Consider the following 18,651-nt stretch of genomic DNA (forward strand, 5'->3'; position numbering starts at 1 on the left):
ATTCAGTTGTCCATTTAAAGTTTGCTCTCAAAGTAATTCTAGCCATTTTCTGTCCCCAAAATTTAAGTCTCAGTTCTGCTGCGTGGTCTCTAACTTCAGAAGACAGCTCACACACTTGTGTACATGTTTGTTGAGTTCCTACTGACCACCACCACCTGCAGGTGCAATTATATATTGTGCACCTCAAGTCTCCATGAAGACAGGCTGGCAAAATGCGCTAACAATGTTGGACCTTCTGGAGTTCATAAATTGTTATTCAAATTATCAAACAAATGAGCTAAAAATGGGGCTTTTACGCCCACTGGGAGTCTGGGGTCTTAACAAAGTTGTCTGCTTTTCCACCTGGTAATCCAGCCTTGACTTTTTCACATTCAGTGGCTCTCTGATAAGAAAGTCTGCTGCTTTTCCAGTGCATGTTGTCTCTTTGCTCTGTGCCCGAAATGTAGGGCAGCACAAATTCATACATGATGACGTGTTGCCTTCAGCTGAAGCTCTTCCTCCCCCTTCTATGTGTTTCCTGATAACATGTACCCACAGTGTATCTCTATTATCACACAATACACCCAGGACAAAAATTATCTGTGTATGTATTTGTTTGACCATGAACATGGAAAAGCCGGTCGATTTTGGGTGAAACTTTTTGTCACATAAGTCTAAAATAATAGTCTCTTATTTATATTTTGGCAAAACCTAAAACACTGTTGCGGCTCTGTGAATAACAAAACTATCTCCCCATGTGATACAATGTCTTTATTTCCTATTACCATTCATCATACCATGCTGTGTAAGTCTAAAATTGTTAGTCAAATGTTTTATTGCAAACAATATCCAGTGTGACCTATTGAACCTCTACCAGCACCGTCCTCTTGTGTCAGAGTGAGGTAAGAAATTCACATAAACCAGCTGAGATTTAAAAAAATTAAACATTTTATTGTTCATTTTACAAGATTGGTGATTATTTTGGGGTCGGTTTGACTTTAACCCTGCATGTTTTCACACTGCTGTTGTTCCACATATACAAAAGCTTTTTGTTAGGATAATAAGATACCATAGCCAAGATCCCATCAGCTGGCCTTAAATCAAAACTTGCATCCTGAGGACTCTCATCCTTTAAGTCAAAGGCATATGTAACTCCTCTGTCTTTGTCGTCTGTAAAATACAACATCCCGCATACGATGAAAGCATTTCCCGCTTTAGTTGTAGGGTAGTGAGTGTTAATGACTGACTCCACAGAGAATGTGTCTGGGTTAAGCTTTGCAACCATTGTGTTATCTTCTTTAGCTGCAGCAAAAATGACCCACAGTCCATTTTCATCCACAGCAAACTTGAAGTAAGTCTTGGAGTTACGGAAGAGATAAGCCAGGTTGTTGTACCTGCTGTTTGCCATGACCAGAGTGTTTGTACTTCTGGTGTTCAGGTTATATCTGTAAAATATTGATCATAGGTAAGTGAAGAGTACAAAATTCACTTGTTACACGACACAGACATAAACAAATGTAAGTATGTCAAACACTTACTTCACAAGTAAGTTTGTTCCTGCACTTTGAAAGAACAACGACTTCTTGTAAATGACATGTCCACAGCCCTGGTAGTACCTCCTCATGTCTATGTCTTTGCTGCTTTTATTCTGAAATGTCGAAATGTTCCTGTGCTCTGCTAGAACTCGACCTGTGAAAAAAAAAGAATGTCTGTGTTAAATCTACCTAACTTACAAACTTCTGTGATTTATGGCATCAGTCAGTCAAACTGGTAGACTTCTAGTTGTTAAAATCACCTGAAAAATGTTCGGCCACCCAGTATCGACCGTCATCCAGCTGGGATGCGTCAGACATCCAGGCTCCAAAAGTGCTCGACATTTTGATGGCTCTTTCTGAACATTTAATAGTTTTCATAGTGCACTCTAAATGAATGAAGGCAGGCAGTTTAGTATTCAGATAGATAGATAGATAGATAGATAGATAGATAGATAGATAGATAGATAGATAGATAGATAGATTTAACAGAATGTTCAAACCAGTTCTTGTCGATCTCTCAGTGGCTGTTGTCACATTGATCTTGTTGTCGGTCTCGAGCAGATATGAAGAGTCTCAAAAAAGAAGAAATAATAAAGAAACAATAATAATATTTGTAATTAATAAATAATAAAGATAAAAAGAAAATTAAATTGCAGGCTGACAGTGGAGTTAGCACAGGTGCCACCACTAGAGGGGGCTGTGAGGCGCCACATGTTGTAAGTCAGTAATGGAATGGCCTTCACGACAGAACTGTGATCACTGGACATGTTGAAAAATGTATTCAGTCTCATTTTCTTGTATATTGTACATTTGCTATAGATACTTTTGACTGTAATGTAACAGTTTTTGTAACCTGCTTATGGGACAACAAATGTTGATTAGCATTCATGCTAATATTCAGCATGCATTCATCTTGTAATTTTGTACTGATGTTCATCAACAGGCTTTGTCTCTATCAAATGAATGAATGAATGAATAAATAAATAAACAGTTACAAAAATGATAGATGGGCTCTGAGAGAAAAGACCAATCTTAATAAAAAATAATACTAAATACTAATAGAATAGAATGGAAAACACATGGTTTTTTTTTAATCTAATATTTAATTATCTATCTAATACATGCACAATGCAGAAATGTGTCTTGCTTGCATGTGCACAAAGGTGCATTAAAAAAGAAAATATCATGTCTAATAAACTTGAATTATTTACTAAAACCTGTTCCACATACGGTACACATGATAGCTTCTTACCACTTTTCATTGGTTTATCCATAATGTTGTCACTGTTATTGAAGGTGTCCTTCTTTTGAGCGTTATCTACAGAAAGTGAGGCTGTAAAATAAAGAAAATGTATCTAGATTAACATAGACAAAAGTGAAGTGAATGTTTTTAGGTCAATGTTAGTTTTACATCCAATTCAAAACAGAGTTTGTCCTACCTGTTAATAATTTAATCAGTGCTTCTGTAGCATTTTCTCTTTTGGTTTTGTTCAAGGTGTCGTGGCTGTCGTCTTGATGAAGTGATACTGATTCTAGATAATCAAAAAGTATTGGGATTAACACGTTTTCTTTCTATTTTCTTTTTAATATAAACTAGGATTATTTTCACAGTCTCCCTGATGCTCAAAATGTTTAGTTTTTTTGCCCCTTAAATAAACATACATATGAATTGATAAATACTTCAACAAAATACAGTTTATATGACAGTTATTAAACCACTTTTCATTGGTTAATCATTGTTAGGATCTACTACCTGAAAACAAGTTAATTGGTGCTGTTGTAACGCTTTCCCTGCTGGTTTCAATCTGTGTGTCATGTCTGTTGTCTGGACGAGGTGATACTAACTCTGTAGAAAATAAAACAGAACCATAACCATAAAATTTAAACTAAACCTGGTATGTCGTCAAGCAGTCTCATTAATATTAACATAGTATATAACTGTCCTGACACATCAGTAAAGAGGTCCGACCACTCAAAATGGCTGTTAACTAGATTTTACTAAACATACATGTGAATTGGTCAGTACTGACAACAAACACAGTTTATACAATGTGACAGTTCCTTACCATTTTTTAAAATAAAAGTAAAGTTATCCCTGTCAGTGAAGTTGTCGCTGCTTTGACTCAGGTCTGGAGAAAGGAGGGCTGCAACAAGACATTATGTAAGATTCATAAATAACAGTGGTGCTGTAGGGCAGCGGGTTTAATTTTGAACTTTTACTTATAATTCAAAACACACTTAATACCTGGTAATAATCTAATTGGTGCATCTGTAAAGTTCTCTGTGTTGGTGTCATTTAAGGTGTTGTGGCTGTACTCTGGATGAACTGATACTGATTCTAGAAAAGAAAAGAAAAAGGTACCAGGCCGAACGTGTTATTTGCATGATTATTATTGGGTCTTCCTACCAACCAAAACAAGTTGCTTACCAGATTCCACACTTGTGTCTCGAAGTTTCTCAGAGTCAGTCAAATTCAATACACCTTTGTAGTCATCAGCTGGATGTGATGTTGGTGATTCTGCAGACAGTAAGCATATCAGTAAAATAATTAATCAGTGTAATATATTAGTGTGTTTTGCTCTCATTTGAAGCTTAAATTCACAAAGTTTTACACACCAGTTTCTGCAGTTTCTGTCCATCTCACGCTGTTTGTCACATTGTCCTGGCTGTCAACTTGATGAGATGATATTGACTCTGGAAAAGAAAAGAAAGGAACAGGATAAAGAAAATGATCATCACGTCAAAATGATCATCATAGGTCTGACAATCATTTTCCTTCCATCTCGCGTTACTAGTCACATTTAGCTTGTTGTAGTCCTGGTGTGAATATGAAGAGTCTAAAAATATAATATATAATAAATAGTAACATTTTGAATACATATATCATAAGTAGCCCACAACTATAAAACAGTGTACACTCACTTGTACTATAATTGTAGTCTCATATGTTTGCAGCGTTTATACAACTTTTAAGAGTAATATTCAAGCACTTTTAAGACACCTAAACCAAAACTTTGCCAGACACTCAAAGCCTTTATCATCATATATAATCAGATTTCTTACTTGAAAACCATAATGGTTCACAATAAACGTTTTCAAAACTTTCAAGACCTTTGAATTCACAGTACTCAGTGCATGACTGTTGTTGGATTTTATTCTGTCGTAGCCTTGGAACTAATTCAATATTCAAATAACCATATTGAGGGTGATGACTGGATTTTGATGCAGAAGAAAAACGACTGCAACAAAAAAACTAATAGTGAAACAGGGTTTCCTACCACTTGCGATGTGTGAATCAAAGATGGTTCCAGTGTTATCAGAGGCATCATTATTTTGTCCTACAGAGATTGGGGCTGTAGAATGAAATAAAACATTACATACAGCGCTTTAAAGCTGTGGTAACTCGCTTTATTCATAGTTTAAAACACAGTATTTCATACCTGTTAATGATTTGTTTGTTCGGTCTGTAACATTCTCTGTGCTGTAGTCATTCAGGGTGTTGTGGCTGAAGTCTTCATGAAACGATGCCGACTCTAGAAAATACAAGTTACTGAGTTTAACAGTTCTTTCATGTTGGCAACACATATTTTTATTTCTACGTATCCTGCATCAAAACAATACAGTAGTTTATGTGACTAAATTTCAACCAGAGGAGGTGATTATGTTGTTGTGACCTGCAAATAAAGATAATAGAGACTTCATTACAATAACTTATTCAAACTTTTCACAAAAAAAGGTTAGAGAACAGTTTCACAGAAGTGAAAACACAATTGTCAGAACTGTTTTTTCTCCTTCATTCTCTGATGAATCATCAGAGTCCTCAGATTTATCTTGTGACTTCTTGGAGGGGTCAGACCCATATGTTGGGAACCATCTGACTAAAATACCAAGCTATCAAAGAGTATATAAAGTAGTTTAAACTAGCACTACTTTGAGCATATACAACAGTAAAATGCTGCTGCATACACAGTGATGCAACCATAAGTTATCACTAATAATACTACAATACTACATTTTACTGCACAGCCAGTATTTTTACTTTTGATATGCTTTTGAATATCTTACCATTGAAATGGTAAAATTTCAACATTTATTTCTGATATTAAGAGGCTATGGGATTAAAAAGAGTACAGAAATATTTGCTTACCAGATTGTACATCTGTGTCTGGAAGTTTCCCAGAGTCAGTTACATTTAACACTTCTCTGGCTTCATGAGCTGTGTGTGTTGTTGGTAACACTGCAGAGGCGAAGGAGGAGATTTACATTTAAAAGAGACATATTTGACTTTTTACTACTTCACTACTTTTTTCTACTTGGTTGTTTTGGTACAATTACTAATATCCTACTAAGTAAAGGATCTGAATATTTCTTCAAAACTGATGCTTCAGAGATTTCATATAAAGATGATGAAAATCAAAATATTGTACCATTTGAAAACACAATTCCAGAATTTCAGGTCACAACCCTTTTTTTCAGGATATTTACTCACTTTGTGTCACCAACTAATGTGTCTTTTAAAACTTCAGTAATTTTATGAACTACAACTGTTCATATGTTTACATTCCTTTCTAAAAATCGAATGAGTAAAAAAAGAACAATAAAAGTCTTTCGGTAACTCAAATTGTTGCTTACCAGATACTTCTTCTCTGTCTTGAGGTTTCTTAGAACCACTCACAATAAAAACCTCTCTGGCTTCCTCAGCAGGATGTGTTGTTGGTGACACTGTGGAGAGGAAAGGGGAGATTAATTTAGAAGAGACATATTTTATGTTTTACTCCACTAAATGTAGTGACAGCTAAGCCACTTTTCAAATTAAAAGTTTATATAAAAACATAACACATGTATACCCCCTCTAGACTTCACACATTGTTTAATTTTGATTGTGAATGCAAGACTTTTACTTGGATTGGAGTTTTTTCCACTTGGTTATATCGGTATGATTACTTAAGTAAAGGATTTGAATACTTAAACTACAAAACAAAATTGATGCTTCAGAGTTTTCACATAAAACTCTTCGGTGCAAACTTAAGGTGAGACTGTATGAAGAAATCTTAATTTGAAAAAATAACGAAAATTTTACTATTCAAAAACACAATTAATAAATAAAAAATAAAAAATTGAGATCATAACCCAAGTTTTTTAAAGATATTTACTTACTTTATGTGTTACCACCTACCTGTTAATAACTTAATTCATTTTATGAGCGACAAAAAGCAAAAAAGAACAATAAAATCAGTGAAAGTCTGTCAGTAAAGTCTTTCATTCACTCAAACAGTTGCTTACCAGATACATCCTCTCTGTCTTGAGGTTTCTCAGAGTCACTGACAGTTAAAACATCTCTGGCTTCATGAGCTGTACGTGTTGTTGGTAACTCTTTGGAAAGAAAGAGGAGATGTAGATTTAAAATATACATAATGCATGTTTTACTTCACTATACTTATTTAAGAGCTATAGTTACTGGTTACTTTTCAAATTAAAAGTTTCTCTTAAATAATCTTGTCCTTGGTGAACAATGTTTTTAGTGTATTATCTCACTTCAGGAGTTAATACTGACCTGTGAGTTAAAATGGTAATTTTTTAACATTCCTTTCAAATATTAGAGAGGCAACTGTACTTTTTGTGTAAGGCTAATGAAACAGTTGCTTACCAGATTCCTCGTCTGTGTTTTGATGTTTCTCGGAGTCACTGACAATAAAAACCTCTCTGGCGTCATCAGCTGGATGTGTTGTTGGAGACACTGTGGAAAGAAGGTGAGATTTAATAAGAGATGAGACTGAAAAAACTGGGATAAAATCCGTGTGAATGTTTCAGAAATGTGTGCCAGGAATGTTTTTCGGTCTTTGTTAGTTTTACATACGATAAACTACCTGGTAAAAATGTAATTGGTGCCTCTGTAGCGTTCTCTTGTTTGATATTGTTCAAGGTGTCGTGGCTGTCGTCTTGATGAGATGACACTGACTCTAGAAAATAAAAATTGGTGAATTGGTGAATGCTTAATATGAAATACAGTCTATACAATATTACATTTTTATTTACCACTTTTCATGGGTGCATCATTAATCAGATCTACTACCTGTAACTAGTAATTGGTTAGTAGCTGAAGCCTCTGTCACACTCTCTCTGCTGGTTTCAATCAGTGAGTCATCTGGACGAGGTGACACTAACTCTGAAGAAAATAAAACAGAATTTGAATAACCTTAACATTTTAAATCAAACCAGGTATGTGGTCATGTAGTCTCATTAATGTTAGCGTGAAGATTGTCCTGTGGAATAAATCAAAATAAGATAAGAGGTCAGTCAATTATGCCTTTGACTGAACAGACATGCGAAAAGATCAATACTACTACAATAATACAATAATACTACTAACCCTAACCCACCAAACACAGTTTATACAATATGACAGTTGCTTGCCGTTTTTCATCGTGATGGTTAAGTTTTCCCTGTCACTGAAGGTGTTGCTGTTTTGAATCATGTCTGGAAGATTTGGGGCTGAGGAATAAAAGCAGACATCATGTAAGATTTACAAACGATATAGGGCAGCAAATTTAAGACTTTTACTTACAATTCAAAACACAGTTAATACCTGGTAATAATTGAATTGGTGCCTCTGTAAAGTTCTCTGTGTTGGTGTCATTGAAGGTGTCACGGCTGTACTCTGGATGATTGGAAACCGACTCTAGAAAAGAGGTACTGGGGTAAATAAGTTCTGACAATGATGTCTTTTAATCACTCAAAACAGGTGCTTACCAAGTTCAACACTTGTGTGTAGGAGTTGTTTAGAGTCAGTAACATTCGATACCTCGCTGCCATCATCAGCTGGGTGTGTGATTGATGATTCTGTGGAAAGAAAACATATAATTAAGTCATTACTTCATATAACATATCCAGGTGTTCTGCACTCATTTGAAGCCTAAATTCACAATGTTGACTCACCAGTTTTTGCCCATCTCATATTGTTAGTCACATTGTTCTGGTGCTTGTCTTGATGAGATGATAGTGACTCTGGAAAAGATGAAACAGTATGAGGTTAACATTTAAATATTTTCTTTACATGATCAAAATCAGGTCAGCCAATCATCTTCCTCTCACTCACAACAGCTGCTTACCAGACTTCACACTTGTATCTCGAAGGTTTTTAGAGTCAGTAACATTCAGATCATCTCTGTTGTCATTGGCTGGATGTGATGTTGGTGATTCTGTGGAAATAAAGGTGCATTTCAAAAAGAAGAGTTGATACGGACATTGTGTATTATTTACAGTGATGGATGAAGTATTTGGATAATTTGCTTCAGCATAAGTACTATTACCACAATACTTGATTACTAGTGCATTAATGTGTAAGCAGCATTTTACTGCTGTAGTTGGCTAAAGCGAAACTCTCGCCAAAAAGCAACCGAGGCTTTATTTGGGATTGAATATGAGTCAAACCTTCGTGTGAAAGCATAATTACAACGAAAGAGGCACTTTTAAGATTTACCGTAGTTTCGGTTTTGGGCACGTTAATTTTGAACGGGAGTGCATGGGGCAAGACATGCTAGCTTCAAAATCGCTATTTTTAGAACACTAAGAAGGCTCGACACAACATGAAACTTTGCTCGTAGCATCATCAGGGTCTCTACTCATGAACAAGAGCATTGAGAACATTGTTTGTGTACACAGAGTTTATGAAAAAGAAGTTTTTTGTTCAAAAACCCAAATAAAGCCTTGGTTGCTTTTTGGCGAGAGTTTCGCTTTAAGGTGGAGCTGATTTTTAACTATTCTGTAGGGAAACTAATGATTATTTTCATTGTGGATTTATCTTCTGACTGTTTTCTTCATTCATTGATTGATTGTTTGGTTTAAAAAAAAGAAGTCAAGAAGACAAAGTCAGAGTCCAAAGTGGCACCTTCACAATGCTTTGTTTTGTTCATTCATCCATATAATTGTTGTACATTCTGAATATTCTCCTACCATTTTTGTTAATGGCAGAGCTGCTGATGTTTTCTGTGTTGGTTTCGTTGATCAGAACAGGAGATGAATCTAAATACGACAGTAAAAATGAAAGATTTAAGATTTAAAACTTCAGCTACTAGTCATTATGAAAGACTTTTAAATGCATATGAAAAGTGAAAAGTCCACACTGACTGCACCAGCAGCCTAAAAATATGAATTAGCTATTAAAATTTTACCAGCTGAAACTTTAACATGAAAGTGTGTGTGTGTGTGTCACTGAAGTCAAAGGCCAAATATTCCTAGCATGTTGCTAGGAGGATTTTCCTTCCTAGCAACACAGCATGTCTATAATAAAGTACTTAGACTTTCGTGTTGGGAAATATAATTTACAGGCAATAGATCAAAAGAGTTGTAAACACTTGTCACGTAAAAATAGATGATGATATTTAGATGATGATTCAGTGGAGGCATTCTCACCCATCAACTTGTTGGTTTCACAGATGTGCCCTCTGGTGGTCTTGTTTCGCACTTTATTACAGTACCAGGCAGGACAGGGTGGACCAGGTGGGCCCGGAGGACCCCTTGGACCAGGAGGACCTTTAGATATACACATATAGTAAAGTCATTCTACAACAGCCACCTTTAAGGAAAAGCATGAAAGCTATTGATAAAGTGTGATAATATGTTCATTTAAAAAAGAAATGCATTCCAACATTGTACTGTAACTTTTAAGGGAAACTTTAAACTTATACAAATCTTAGTCATCATCTTTATATTCTTGGATCCTCACTTGTAGTTTAAGTCAAGTTTGTCATGAAAATATTCAAGAAACACATATTTTTTCAAATCTTGTGCAAAGCTCCTCAGGTGTAATCATGAGTAGATATCGGACGCACTCTGCAGTTTCCTCTCTGTTAACCACATCATCATATCAGGTTTAAGGATGTCATCATCTCTCACCCTCAACCAGAATGTCATTGTAGGTTTCTCCTTTCAGTCGAAGAGGCCCAGGGTCTCCTTTAGGTCCTGGATCTCCTTTTTCACCAGGGGGTCCTAGTCATTAACATAGGTGAAAGGTCTCATTATTAGTTTAAAACACTGTTGAAATCCAAATAAAAAACAGAATGATTTGGTGTTGATTGTAGGACTGTGAAGCTGATGGTCTTAGATAAAACTGACTCTGGACAATTCAAGACGATGATCTCAAAACTCTTCAATCAGTTTGCAGTTATTTTCACTGATTCTCGCTCTTTTGAAATGTTCTAATGCCATATATTTGTGTGCATCTTGGCATTATTGCAATTTAAAGGAAGGCTCACTGATTTTTTAGGCTTAAATACAGGTTTAAATAGAATTCATCAGTCTTAAATACAACTGAGAGGATCTGTAATGCCCTCAAGAGTAAGTGAAACGTCCCTGTGGATGAGCGAACGTCTGTCCACAGCGCTTCTCGATGGTTCAACAACTTCAAAAACAACAACAAACCAGTGTGATTTCAGTATGAACAGTCCAGCAAAACAAAGTCTCTTGTAGACAGTGAGTGGGATTCTCATGTTATGTAACCGCGGCTGAACAAAGGAGGAGACTGTCCGACTCTTCTGACTGACTTCTGTTTCTCCGGTTGATCTGGTGCACGCTTCATTCAGGGAGCAGTTTATAGCCTTCCAACCAATTTCTAAACGATTACTCACCTCTTTTTCCTCGTCTCCCCTGGGGCCCGGCCACACCCTGCGGTCCTGGTGAACCAGCTCTGCCAGGCAATCCTAATAGGCAAATGAACTGTGACTGTAGCAACAAGTTCAGGTTAGACTAAGTAACTGATGCAGATCATTAAGCAAGTGTTTTTACCTGGAGGTCCAGCTGGACCTGGGAGAAAAGTAAAGAAAAAAAGTGTTTTACACAAATCAAATACAGAGGAAGCACCAGGAGCCATAAAATGCTGGAACAGAGAATATGTATGAAGCACACCTGTTAAACAAAATCCTCTGGAGCTGTTACACAGATCCATGAGGGCTTTGACCTGACAGAAAGACAAACAGACAGAAAGAGTTGGTGAGGTCAGTTGATTGTGACAACACCTGGAACATCTGGAAGCTTTTCTAAAGTTACAGTTCAGTGTTTAAATCACTTGCATACAAACACTTTCCCTCTCCTGCGAGACATCTGGTGAAATGCAGCTGTGATATAACTCTCGGATTAGAGAGAGGATACTTTATTCGCATTGGCTCCATGACACTCTCTCAACTGGCAACTTTGGTTAATTAGTTAGTCATAATTAGTCATTTCTTAAAGCCACAAATTCACTTGAAGGGTCCATTTGCAGAGACACCTGTATTGATTTTCTTAAAGGGGCACTGTGTAACTTTTTTTTCCACCTACCCTTTTGAACAGTCGGACCTCTAGACAGACAATTTGCTATTTTTGAACTCATAATACACAAGTGTTGTTGTAAACATAGCCCCTTAAAACTGCTATTCCCTGTATGAAGAACTCGGTCTCTTTGCTTATAGGCCATAAAAAGTTGCATAGTGCACCTTTAAATCATGTTACTTTGTACTCTGGGAACTTTTTTGATGGCTTGAAGACTGAATCCAGAAAACAATCAGAAAATAACAGTCTGTTGCAGCCTTAATTATTATTGGGAATTATTATTTTATCATGTGAATAATCAAACTGGTCTCCATTTTGGTGAAAAACGTGTCGATCACTGAAAATGTGCTGTCATCACACACAGTAGCGCTCTCCAAAGTTCCCAGAGGATGTGATTACTGCTGAAGGACGAGCAGGGAAGAGTCACGCTGCTCAAACTATTTATGTAGCAACAGTTCAGAGGAAAACCAGACTTCTTCTTGATGTCTGCAGCAGACTCTTGGATTCTTTGCATTACACAGACATGCTTCTAATCCCAGAAGGGGAAAAAAAGAGGAAATGTTTCTATGACTGCAAAGAGATGTTGATTGGTCCCCTGTTCTCGCTCATAATAACACAAGAAGAACACAGTAAATAGTCTGCTTTATAGCAACAATTTCCTATAAAGAGCCCATATTCAAGATGTGTACTATCTCACAGGAACCATGGAGTATGTCATCATCGTCATCATATCCTTCTCCTCCTGGTTCTGCGATGGATCTTCCTCCTGGTTTCTTCTGCTGCGGTGGAGCTTCTCCAGCTCTCCAGCTTCTGCAAGCTCCATGATTCCCGCCTGCAGCCTGCATCTCTGTGACATCTCCCGCATCTGTGCATCCAACCTGAGCAACTCCTCCGTCAGCTCCCTCTGTCGCACCAGCAGGAACACCAAACCTGCTGAGCTGAGGAGCAGCAGCACACACATCCCCGCCAGCAGCACCTTCCACGCCGGGAAAACTCCACTCTTCTCCTTCATGTCTGTGCCCTGTTTCCTCTTCCTCCTCCTCTTCCACTGAGCAGGACTGATCCAGACTCTGAAATTCACAAGCACATACAGCACATAACTAAGCACCTGCCAACAGATGAGACGTCAGAGGGGAACTACGCCGTGAGCTGCCGGCGAGGAATAAACATGTCAAAATCTGTCTGTTAGTACCACGTGACGCATTGCGCAACGACAAGCAGCTGGGAAACAGTTAAACTCTAATAGGCCTTCACTTGATTTAGAGGCAGCTAATGGACATATTTCAAGAATGACACATTGTGCAGACAGTGTATTGCCTCTCATCATTCTGGTGCTCTTCCTCTGAACATTGTCACCAGCCCGTCCTACACAAAATTACATGGAAGTGGAATAAATAAGTTGTGAACAAGGGGAACATTCTTCGGATCTACAAAAGAGCTTTCAGAGCACTTTCAGCAGAAGACTGTGGGTGTGTGGATGTGTATGTGCTGAAATCTCCTTTAATAAACGGGTTTTTTTGTTTATTGCACAATTCATGCCCAAATATAGAGTACTAGTTACATATTTTTCTCTACTTGTGTTGGTGACATGAAAGATGGAAGTTTCCCCCCATTTTCCCAGAAAGTTCTAATTATCCACTTTAGTCCCTACAACAATGAGGAAAAGGAAGTTTTTCAGCCAACTTGGGATAAAGACCCCCACATGTGAGGCCAACATCTTGAACAACAGCGCACAAGCTATTCATCCGTACTGAGTCTGAAGGACAGCTCATTATAAGCACACAACCTCTGCATTACACTGTTTCTTTTTCATTTTGCACCCATGCTCTTTTTTCCAAGTATTGAAGCACTCTCACCCATTTGAAATTGACATTTTTAAGACTTTTGATTACAAAGATGAGATTATCTCCTTTCTCTCCCCTTTCCTTTCTTGATCTGCTGGGTAAATCCCTGCTCCCTTTGACACAGGTCAGCCTGACCCAGCTGATTAATTTGGACTTGAAAAGCCCCCTCGGTTCATGAATTGGAAAGTACGCGTCTCTTTCCTCTGAACAAAGCTAAACATGAAGTAAGCCCGTCTAACAAAAATGATGCAAAGTACAACTGATGAAAGACCTGCAGGTTTTGCATACTTAGGAATAAAAAAACAAAACACTTTTCTGTCCTTTTTGAAGCTGCTTTGTGCTTCAGACCGGCCCTGTCATCTGGCCTGCCATATAATGGTACTTGTAACCTCAAAGTGGGAACGTTTCTAAGCAACCGTTAAAGTGACTGCTCAACCAAGGATTTATAAACCCTTGAATCACTCAGTTTTATTTGGTAGAAGACTGTTGATCGTCTTTAAAACCAGTGGAGGAAGCGCAGCATCTCTTCAAACTGGACTCTTACTTGTCAGGAGCAGGGAGGACCAAGAGACGTAAGTATTATTCCTTTGACAATCTGTTAATGAACATTTTTAAAAAGCTTCACATAGTAGACTGAGACTCTTAAAGACTCAGCTTTAATGTTTTGAAGATGAAAAAGCATTCTTCATTTTGACATTTTCATTTAAAGTTGTAGTAGTAATAAAATACTTTGTGACTGTCATTACAAGTCTTGGATGATGAACATCAAGCAAAATGTGTAACTTTCAGTTTTGTATGACGGACATGATGGTGTAGGGGTACAATCAATACAAACTAACCTTGATTACCATGACTTAAGTGAGACCCATATTTCATCAGTGAGCCACATGCTCTTGAAATTATCGTGCTCATTCAGTGCGATAAACTGTGTAATTATACTGAAGTGAATAATGAAAGGGGGACGTTTATTTTAAAATTCACTGCACCAACACTGACCTATATTATGAGTATGATAATAATTTTGTATTAACATCACAAAATGAGGGACTAATCTGTCCCCTACACTTGAGCTCACCATAGTGAGACCTCAGATGTCTACCATGTTACAAACAGTTAATCATAAAGCTTCATGTGGGTGTATTTTGGCTTCAGTGTCCCGTAGCTGAGTTACCTCCCAGACCTGAAGGACGAGAGGATTACGAGGGATAAAAATGAAGGATGTCCCCTGAATAAAGTTCTTCCCTTTCGTTTTAACAAACAGATGAGTTCAATTTGTCTGTTGGTTGAAGGAGGCAGGAGCTTTATGATCACAGGTTAAAAGACTGCTCAGGAGCATTTTGGGTTAGGAACACGATGATGCTGCTGGAGATGCTCACCATCGGCCCCACGGTGGCTGATGCAGCGTCTGATGTCAGCACCGTTCTGCTTCTCCTCCTGCTGCTGCTGCTCATCACCACCTGGAGCCGAACACACCGGTCACATATACCAGGTCACAGACTTTTTTCACTTTTTACTTCTACATTTAATAAAAAACTTCACTTGCTACTTACTTGAGGATTGAGTTCAATAATACAAAATATATTCAAAGCATAATTTATGATGTTATATTACAGGATAAAATCATATTTATCCCTTGGTGGAAATTAAGAAACTACCCAACAGATAAACTATATATTTAACCAACTTTTCTTCAACATTAAAGTGATGAACATATCAATTAATCAATAACTATAATCCATGTATAATGAAAAGGGCCATTCTGAACAATAAGAATTTATACTTTTAGTACTTTAGTGTATTTTGATGATAATAATAATTAAGAAAAATAATATGCAATATATATACATATATATATTTTTTTACTTTTACTTGTAAGAGAGTATTTCTTCACTTTGATATTGCTACTTTTACTTAAGTTCAAGAGCTGAGTTCTTCTTTCATTATCATCCATCTATTATATCTTGAATCATTACTTGTTACTGTCCACCAGGTCCTTCCTTTATGTCAGGACTCGGCCCGATCCTCTCTTACAGCAGATTCATCTGGACCGGGATAGGAACTGCGAGCAACTACTACAACAACAAATACGGCAGCGTCGTGAGGGTCTGGATTAATGGCGAGGAGACTATCATTCTGAGCGGGCAAGTCTTTTTAGGTCTTTCCGCTCACAGTTTGTCCCATGAATCCGTAATAAGCAAAAGCCTGGCTGCTCTTGCAGGTCTGCAGCAGTGTATCATGTCCTGCGGAGCGCCCACTATACAGCCAGATTTGGGAGCAAAGCAGGGCTGGAGTGTGTTGGAATGGAAGGGAGGGGGATCATTTTCAACAGTGACACTGAGCTGTGGAAAAAAGCCAGGATGTATTTTTCTAAAGGTGAGCAATTAACTTTGACAGACCGGTACCTTATTTCACCTCTCTTTCTGCACATTGTCTCTACTCTTACAATCTAACAACAACATGTCCAACCCCTGCTTTAACACTGCGTCACTGTATTAGAATCACTGTACAGTTTCATGGTTGTTTCACAGCTCTGTCAGGCCCTGGTCTCCAGAGGACGGTGGGAATCTGTGTGAGCTCCACAGCCAAACACCTGGACCGTCTGCAGGAGATGACCGACCCCTCTGGACATGTGGACTCTCTCAATCTGCTGAGAGCCATAGTGGTCGACATCTCCAACAGGCTTTTCCTCCGGGTGCCGCTCAACGGTCAGCTGCATTTTCACTGTTAATGTTCCCTGTTCCAATGCTCCAGATTCCTGCAGCTCCTGACTCTGGTTTTATTCCTCATAACTCAGAGAGGGACTTGCTGTTGAAAATCCACAGCTACTTTGAGACCTGGCAGGCAGTTCTAATAAAACCTGACATATTCTTTAAGATTGGATGGCTGTACAACAAGCACAAGAGAGCAGGGTAAGATCCTCACGCATCAGAGTGATTCAACATTTGTCTTGTGATTTCCTCAACTTAGTATTTCTCATTGCTTTTTTTCGCCTACAGCCAGGAGCTGCAAGACGTGATGGAGAGCCTTCTTGAGATTAAAAGAAAGATGATAAATGAGTCGGAGAAGTTGGAGGATGATCTTGACTTTGCGACAGAGCTCATCTTTGCTCAGGTTTGTCTAAATCTAAACTACTCATGTCATAGAGTCGGTGTCATGTGTTTGCTGCAGACTCACATTTTTAATTTTTTCACAGAACCACGGAGAGCTTTCAGCAGATAATGTCAGGCAGTGCGTGCTGGAGATGGTGATCGCAGCCCCTGACACACTCTCCATCAGCCTCTTCTTCATGCTGATGCTGCTCAAACAAAACCCAGACGTAGAGCTGAGGCTAGTGGAGGAGATAAACACGGTCTTGAGTAAGTGCATTCGTGCATTAATAATCTCACTTTTACTCCATAACCGATAGAAATGCTGCATTTTCTTTACCAGGTGAAAAAGGGCCTGAAAACATCGATTATCAAAGCCTGGAAGTACTGGAGAGTTTCATCAATGAGTCCATGAGGTTTCACCCTGTGGTTGATTTCACGATGCGGAAGGCTCTGCAGGATGACATCATCGAAGGCACTAAGATTAGAAAAGGAACCAACATCATTCTAAACATTGGCCTCATGCATAAGACAGAAGATTTCTTCCCCAAACCAAAAGAGTTCAGCCTGATGAACTTTGAGAAAACAGTAAGTTGTGGCTAATGGCTGATAATGTGTTGCTCCAGGAAACACAAACCAACAGCTGGGTCTTTACCTCCTCTGTCTGCCAGGTGCCCAGTCGTTTCTTCCAGCCCTTCGGCTGCGGGCCTCGTTCCTGCGTGGGCAAACACATCGCCACGGTGATGATGAAGGCCATCCTGGTCACTCTGTTGTCTCGTTACACCGTGTGTCCTCGCCAAGGCTGCACCCTCAACAGCATCAGGCAGACCAACAACCTGTCGCAGCAGCCGGTGGAGGACGAGCACAGCCTGGCCATGCGCTTTATCCCTAGAAACAACACAAACTCCACACAATCACTGAGCACTGAAACACAGAGGTTACATCCTGGTGGAAACTACTAAGTATAACTATGTTGAAGCATTTAGTAATAAAGGGAAGGGGCCAACCAAACTGCTAATATTCTCTGAAGAGATTATACAAAAAAAAAAAAAAACGCTTTCATTCTAGATTGTCATTGTTTTATATTTGTTAGTAAACACTAAATTTGGAATGTTACAGCAGATGCTTTGGCAACTTTGACAACATTTACCTACTATGGTTTAGGGTTTAGGGTTTAAAGGGACAGTTCCTCCCAAAATTAACCTGTAGTGCCATTATCCATCTAGATTTCTGGAAAGAGACATCACAGGTGAGCTTTTAAACTTCTTTCTTTTTCACCCCTTCTAGCACGACAAGCTGAGCATCATCTAGTTGTATTCAATTCCAGATAGCAGACATCTCTACAGCCTTTATCTCCAAAACTATTCAACTCACACTTAAACAATCTAGATTGATAAATAGAACTAAAGGTAAAAGGATAAATATGTAGTCTTGGATTTGGGGTGAACTGTTCCTTTAATCTGACACAGAGCATATGGCAGCATGATTTTCCATCAATGGAAGAGGACCTGCTCTCTTTGTAGATATAAAATGTTTATTCTAAGGATAACAAAAACACAAGAGTCTTAGTTTCAGGTGATAATAAATTAATGAAAACGTTATTATGTTCCATTTTCTGCCAATAGATGCCCCCTAAATCCTACACACTGGACTTTTATAATATGGGATAGGGAGTTGTGGTCGATTTCAGTGCATACTGGAAAAGTAATCTATTAGGTTTGTATACAGTAGTGTGAGGTTAACTCATTAGCTTTACCATCTCATACTGTTTTCTCATGTTGAATCTGTATTTCAAAAAGATTTTGTTTATCAGAGATTGAGATTACTTCGTTTTAGGATCTCAGTGAACAGATATGTACAACTCAAACATTACTAATGTTTTCTATGTAGTCAATGTCATAC

At 38.1% G+C, this 18,651-nt stretch overlaps 2 protein-coding genes across 3 annotated transcripts; one reads left to right on the top strand and one right to left on the bottom strand.

Annotated features, from left to right (window-relative positions):
* Positions 1-912: 912 nt before the first annotated feature.
* LOC115586445 (mucin-17-like) lies at positions 913-12,990 on the bottom strand. 2 transcript variants are annotated; one of them, XM_030425511.1, is made up of 31 exons: positions 12,517-12,990; positions 11,418-11,469; positions 11,298-11,315; positions 11,141-11,212; positions 10,410-10,502; positions 9,927-10,046; positions 9,468-9,536; positions 8,624-8,713; positions 8,451-8,519; positions 8,265-8,354; positions 8,101-8,193; positions 7,929-8,006; positions 7,588-7,680; positions 7,382-7,474; positions 7,162-7,251; positions 6,798-6,887; positions 6,147-6,236; positions 5,662-5,751; positions 4,955-5,047; positions 4,793-4,867; positions 4,131-4,208; positions 3,943-4,032; positions 3,760-3,852; positions 3,581-3,658; positions 3,268-3,360; positions 2,954-3,046; positions 2,767-2,847; positions 2,015-2,086; positions 1,775-1,900; positions 1,518-1,668; positions 913-1,424 (listed from the first exon to the last, which is right to left on the bottom strand). In XM_030425511.1, the coding sequence occupies exons 1-31, from the start codon at positions 12,829-12,831 to the stop codon at positions 956-958; spliced, it is 3,297 nt and encodes a 1,098-aa protein (XP_030281371.1). In that variant the 5' UTR covers positions 12,832-12,990; the 3' UTR covers positions 913-955. The 2 variants fall into 2 exon arrangements, with proteins under 2 accessions (XP_030281371.1, XP_030281372.1); XM_030425512.1 differs by lacking the exon at positions 3,268-3,360.
* A 1,101-nt stretch (positions 12,991-14,091) lies between these two features.
* On the top strand, positions 14,092-18,350 carry LOC115586458 (aromatase-like). Its single transcript, XM_030425543.1, has 10 exons — positions 14,092-14,235; positions 14,925-15,152; positions 15,654-15,804; positions 15,882-16,036; positions 16,192-16,368; positions 16,458-16,572; positions 16,660-16,774; positions 16,857-17,019; positions 17,093-17,337; positions 17,421-18,350. The coding sequence occupies exons 2-10, from the start codon at positions 15,017-15,019 to the stop codon at positions 17,709-17,711; spliced, it is 1,548 nt and encodes a 515-aa protein (XP_030281403.1). The 5' UTR covers positions 14,092-14,235; positions 14,925-15,016; the 3' UTR covers positions 17,712-18,350.
* The last annotated feature ends 301 nt before the right edge of the window (positions 18,351-18,651 follow it).

This window comes from Sparus aurata, chromosome 8 (assembly GCF_900880675.1).
Source record: "Sparus aurata chromosome 8, fSpaAur1.1, whole genome shotgun sequence".
Classification (NCBI taxonomy): Eukaryota; Metazoa; Chordata; class Actinopteri; order Spariformes; family Sparidae; genus Sparus; species Sparus aurata.

Coding starts and splice junctions, on each gene's coding strand:
- LOC115586445 (XM_030425511.1), bottom strand. CDS start 12,831: ATGAAGGAGAAGAGTGGAGTTTTCCCGGCGTGGAAGGTGCTGCTGGCG. Junction 9,537..9,926: donor TGAAACCAACAAGTTGATGG/GTGAGAATGCCT, acceptor TGTCGTATTTAG/ATTCATCTCCTGTTCTGATC. Junction 7,475..7,587: donor TAACCAATTACTAGTTACAG/GTAGTAGATCTG, acceptor TTTATTTTCTAG/AGTCAGTGTCATCTCATCAA.
- LOC115586458 (XM_030425543.1), top strand. CDS start 15,017: ATGATGCTGCTGGAGATGCTCACCATCGGCCCCACGGTGGCTGATGCA. Junction 16,037..16,191: donor CAGGATGTATTTTTCTAAAG/GTGAGCAATTAA, acceptor GTTGTTTCACAG/CTCTGTCAGGCCCTGGTCTC. Junction 16,573..16,659: donor AACAAGCACAAGAGAGCAGG/GTAAGATCCTCA, acceptor TTTCGCCTACAG/CCAGGAGCTGCAAGACGTGA.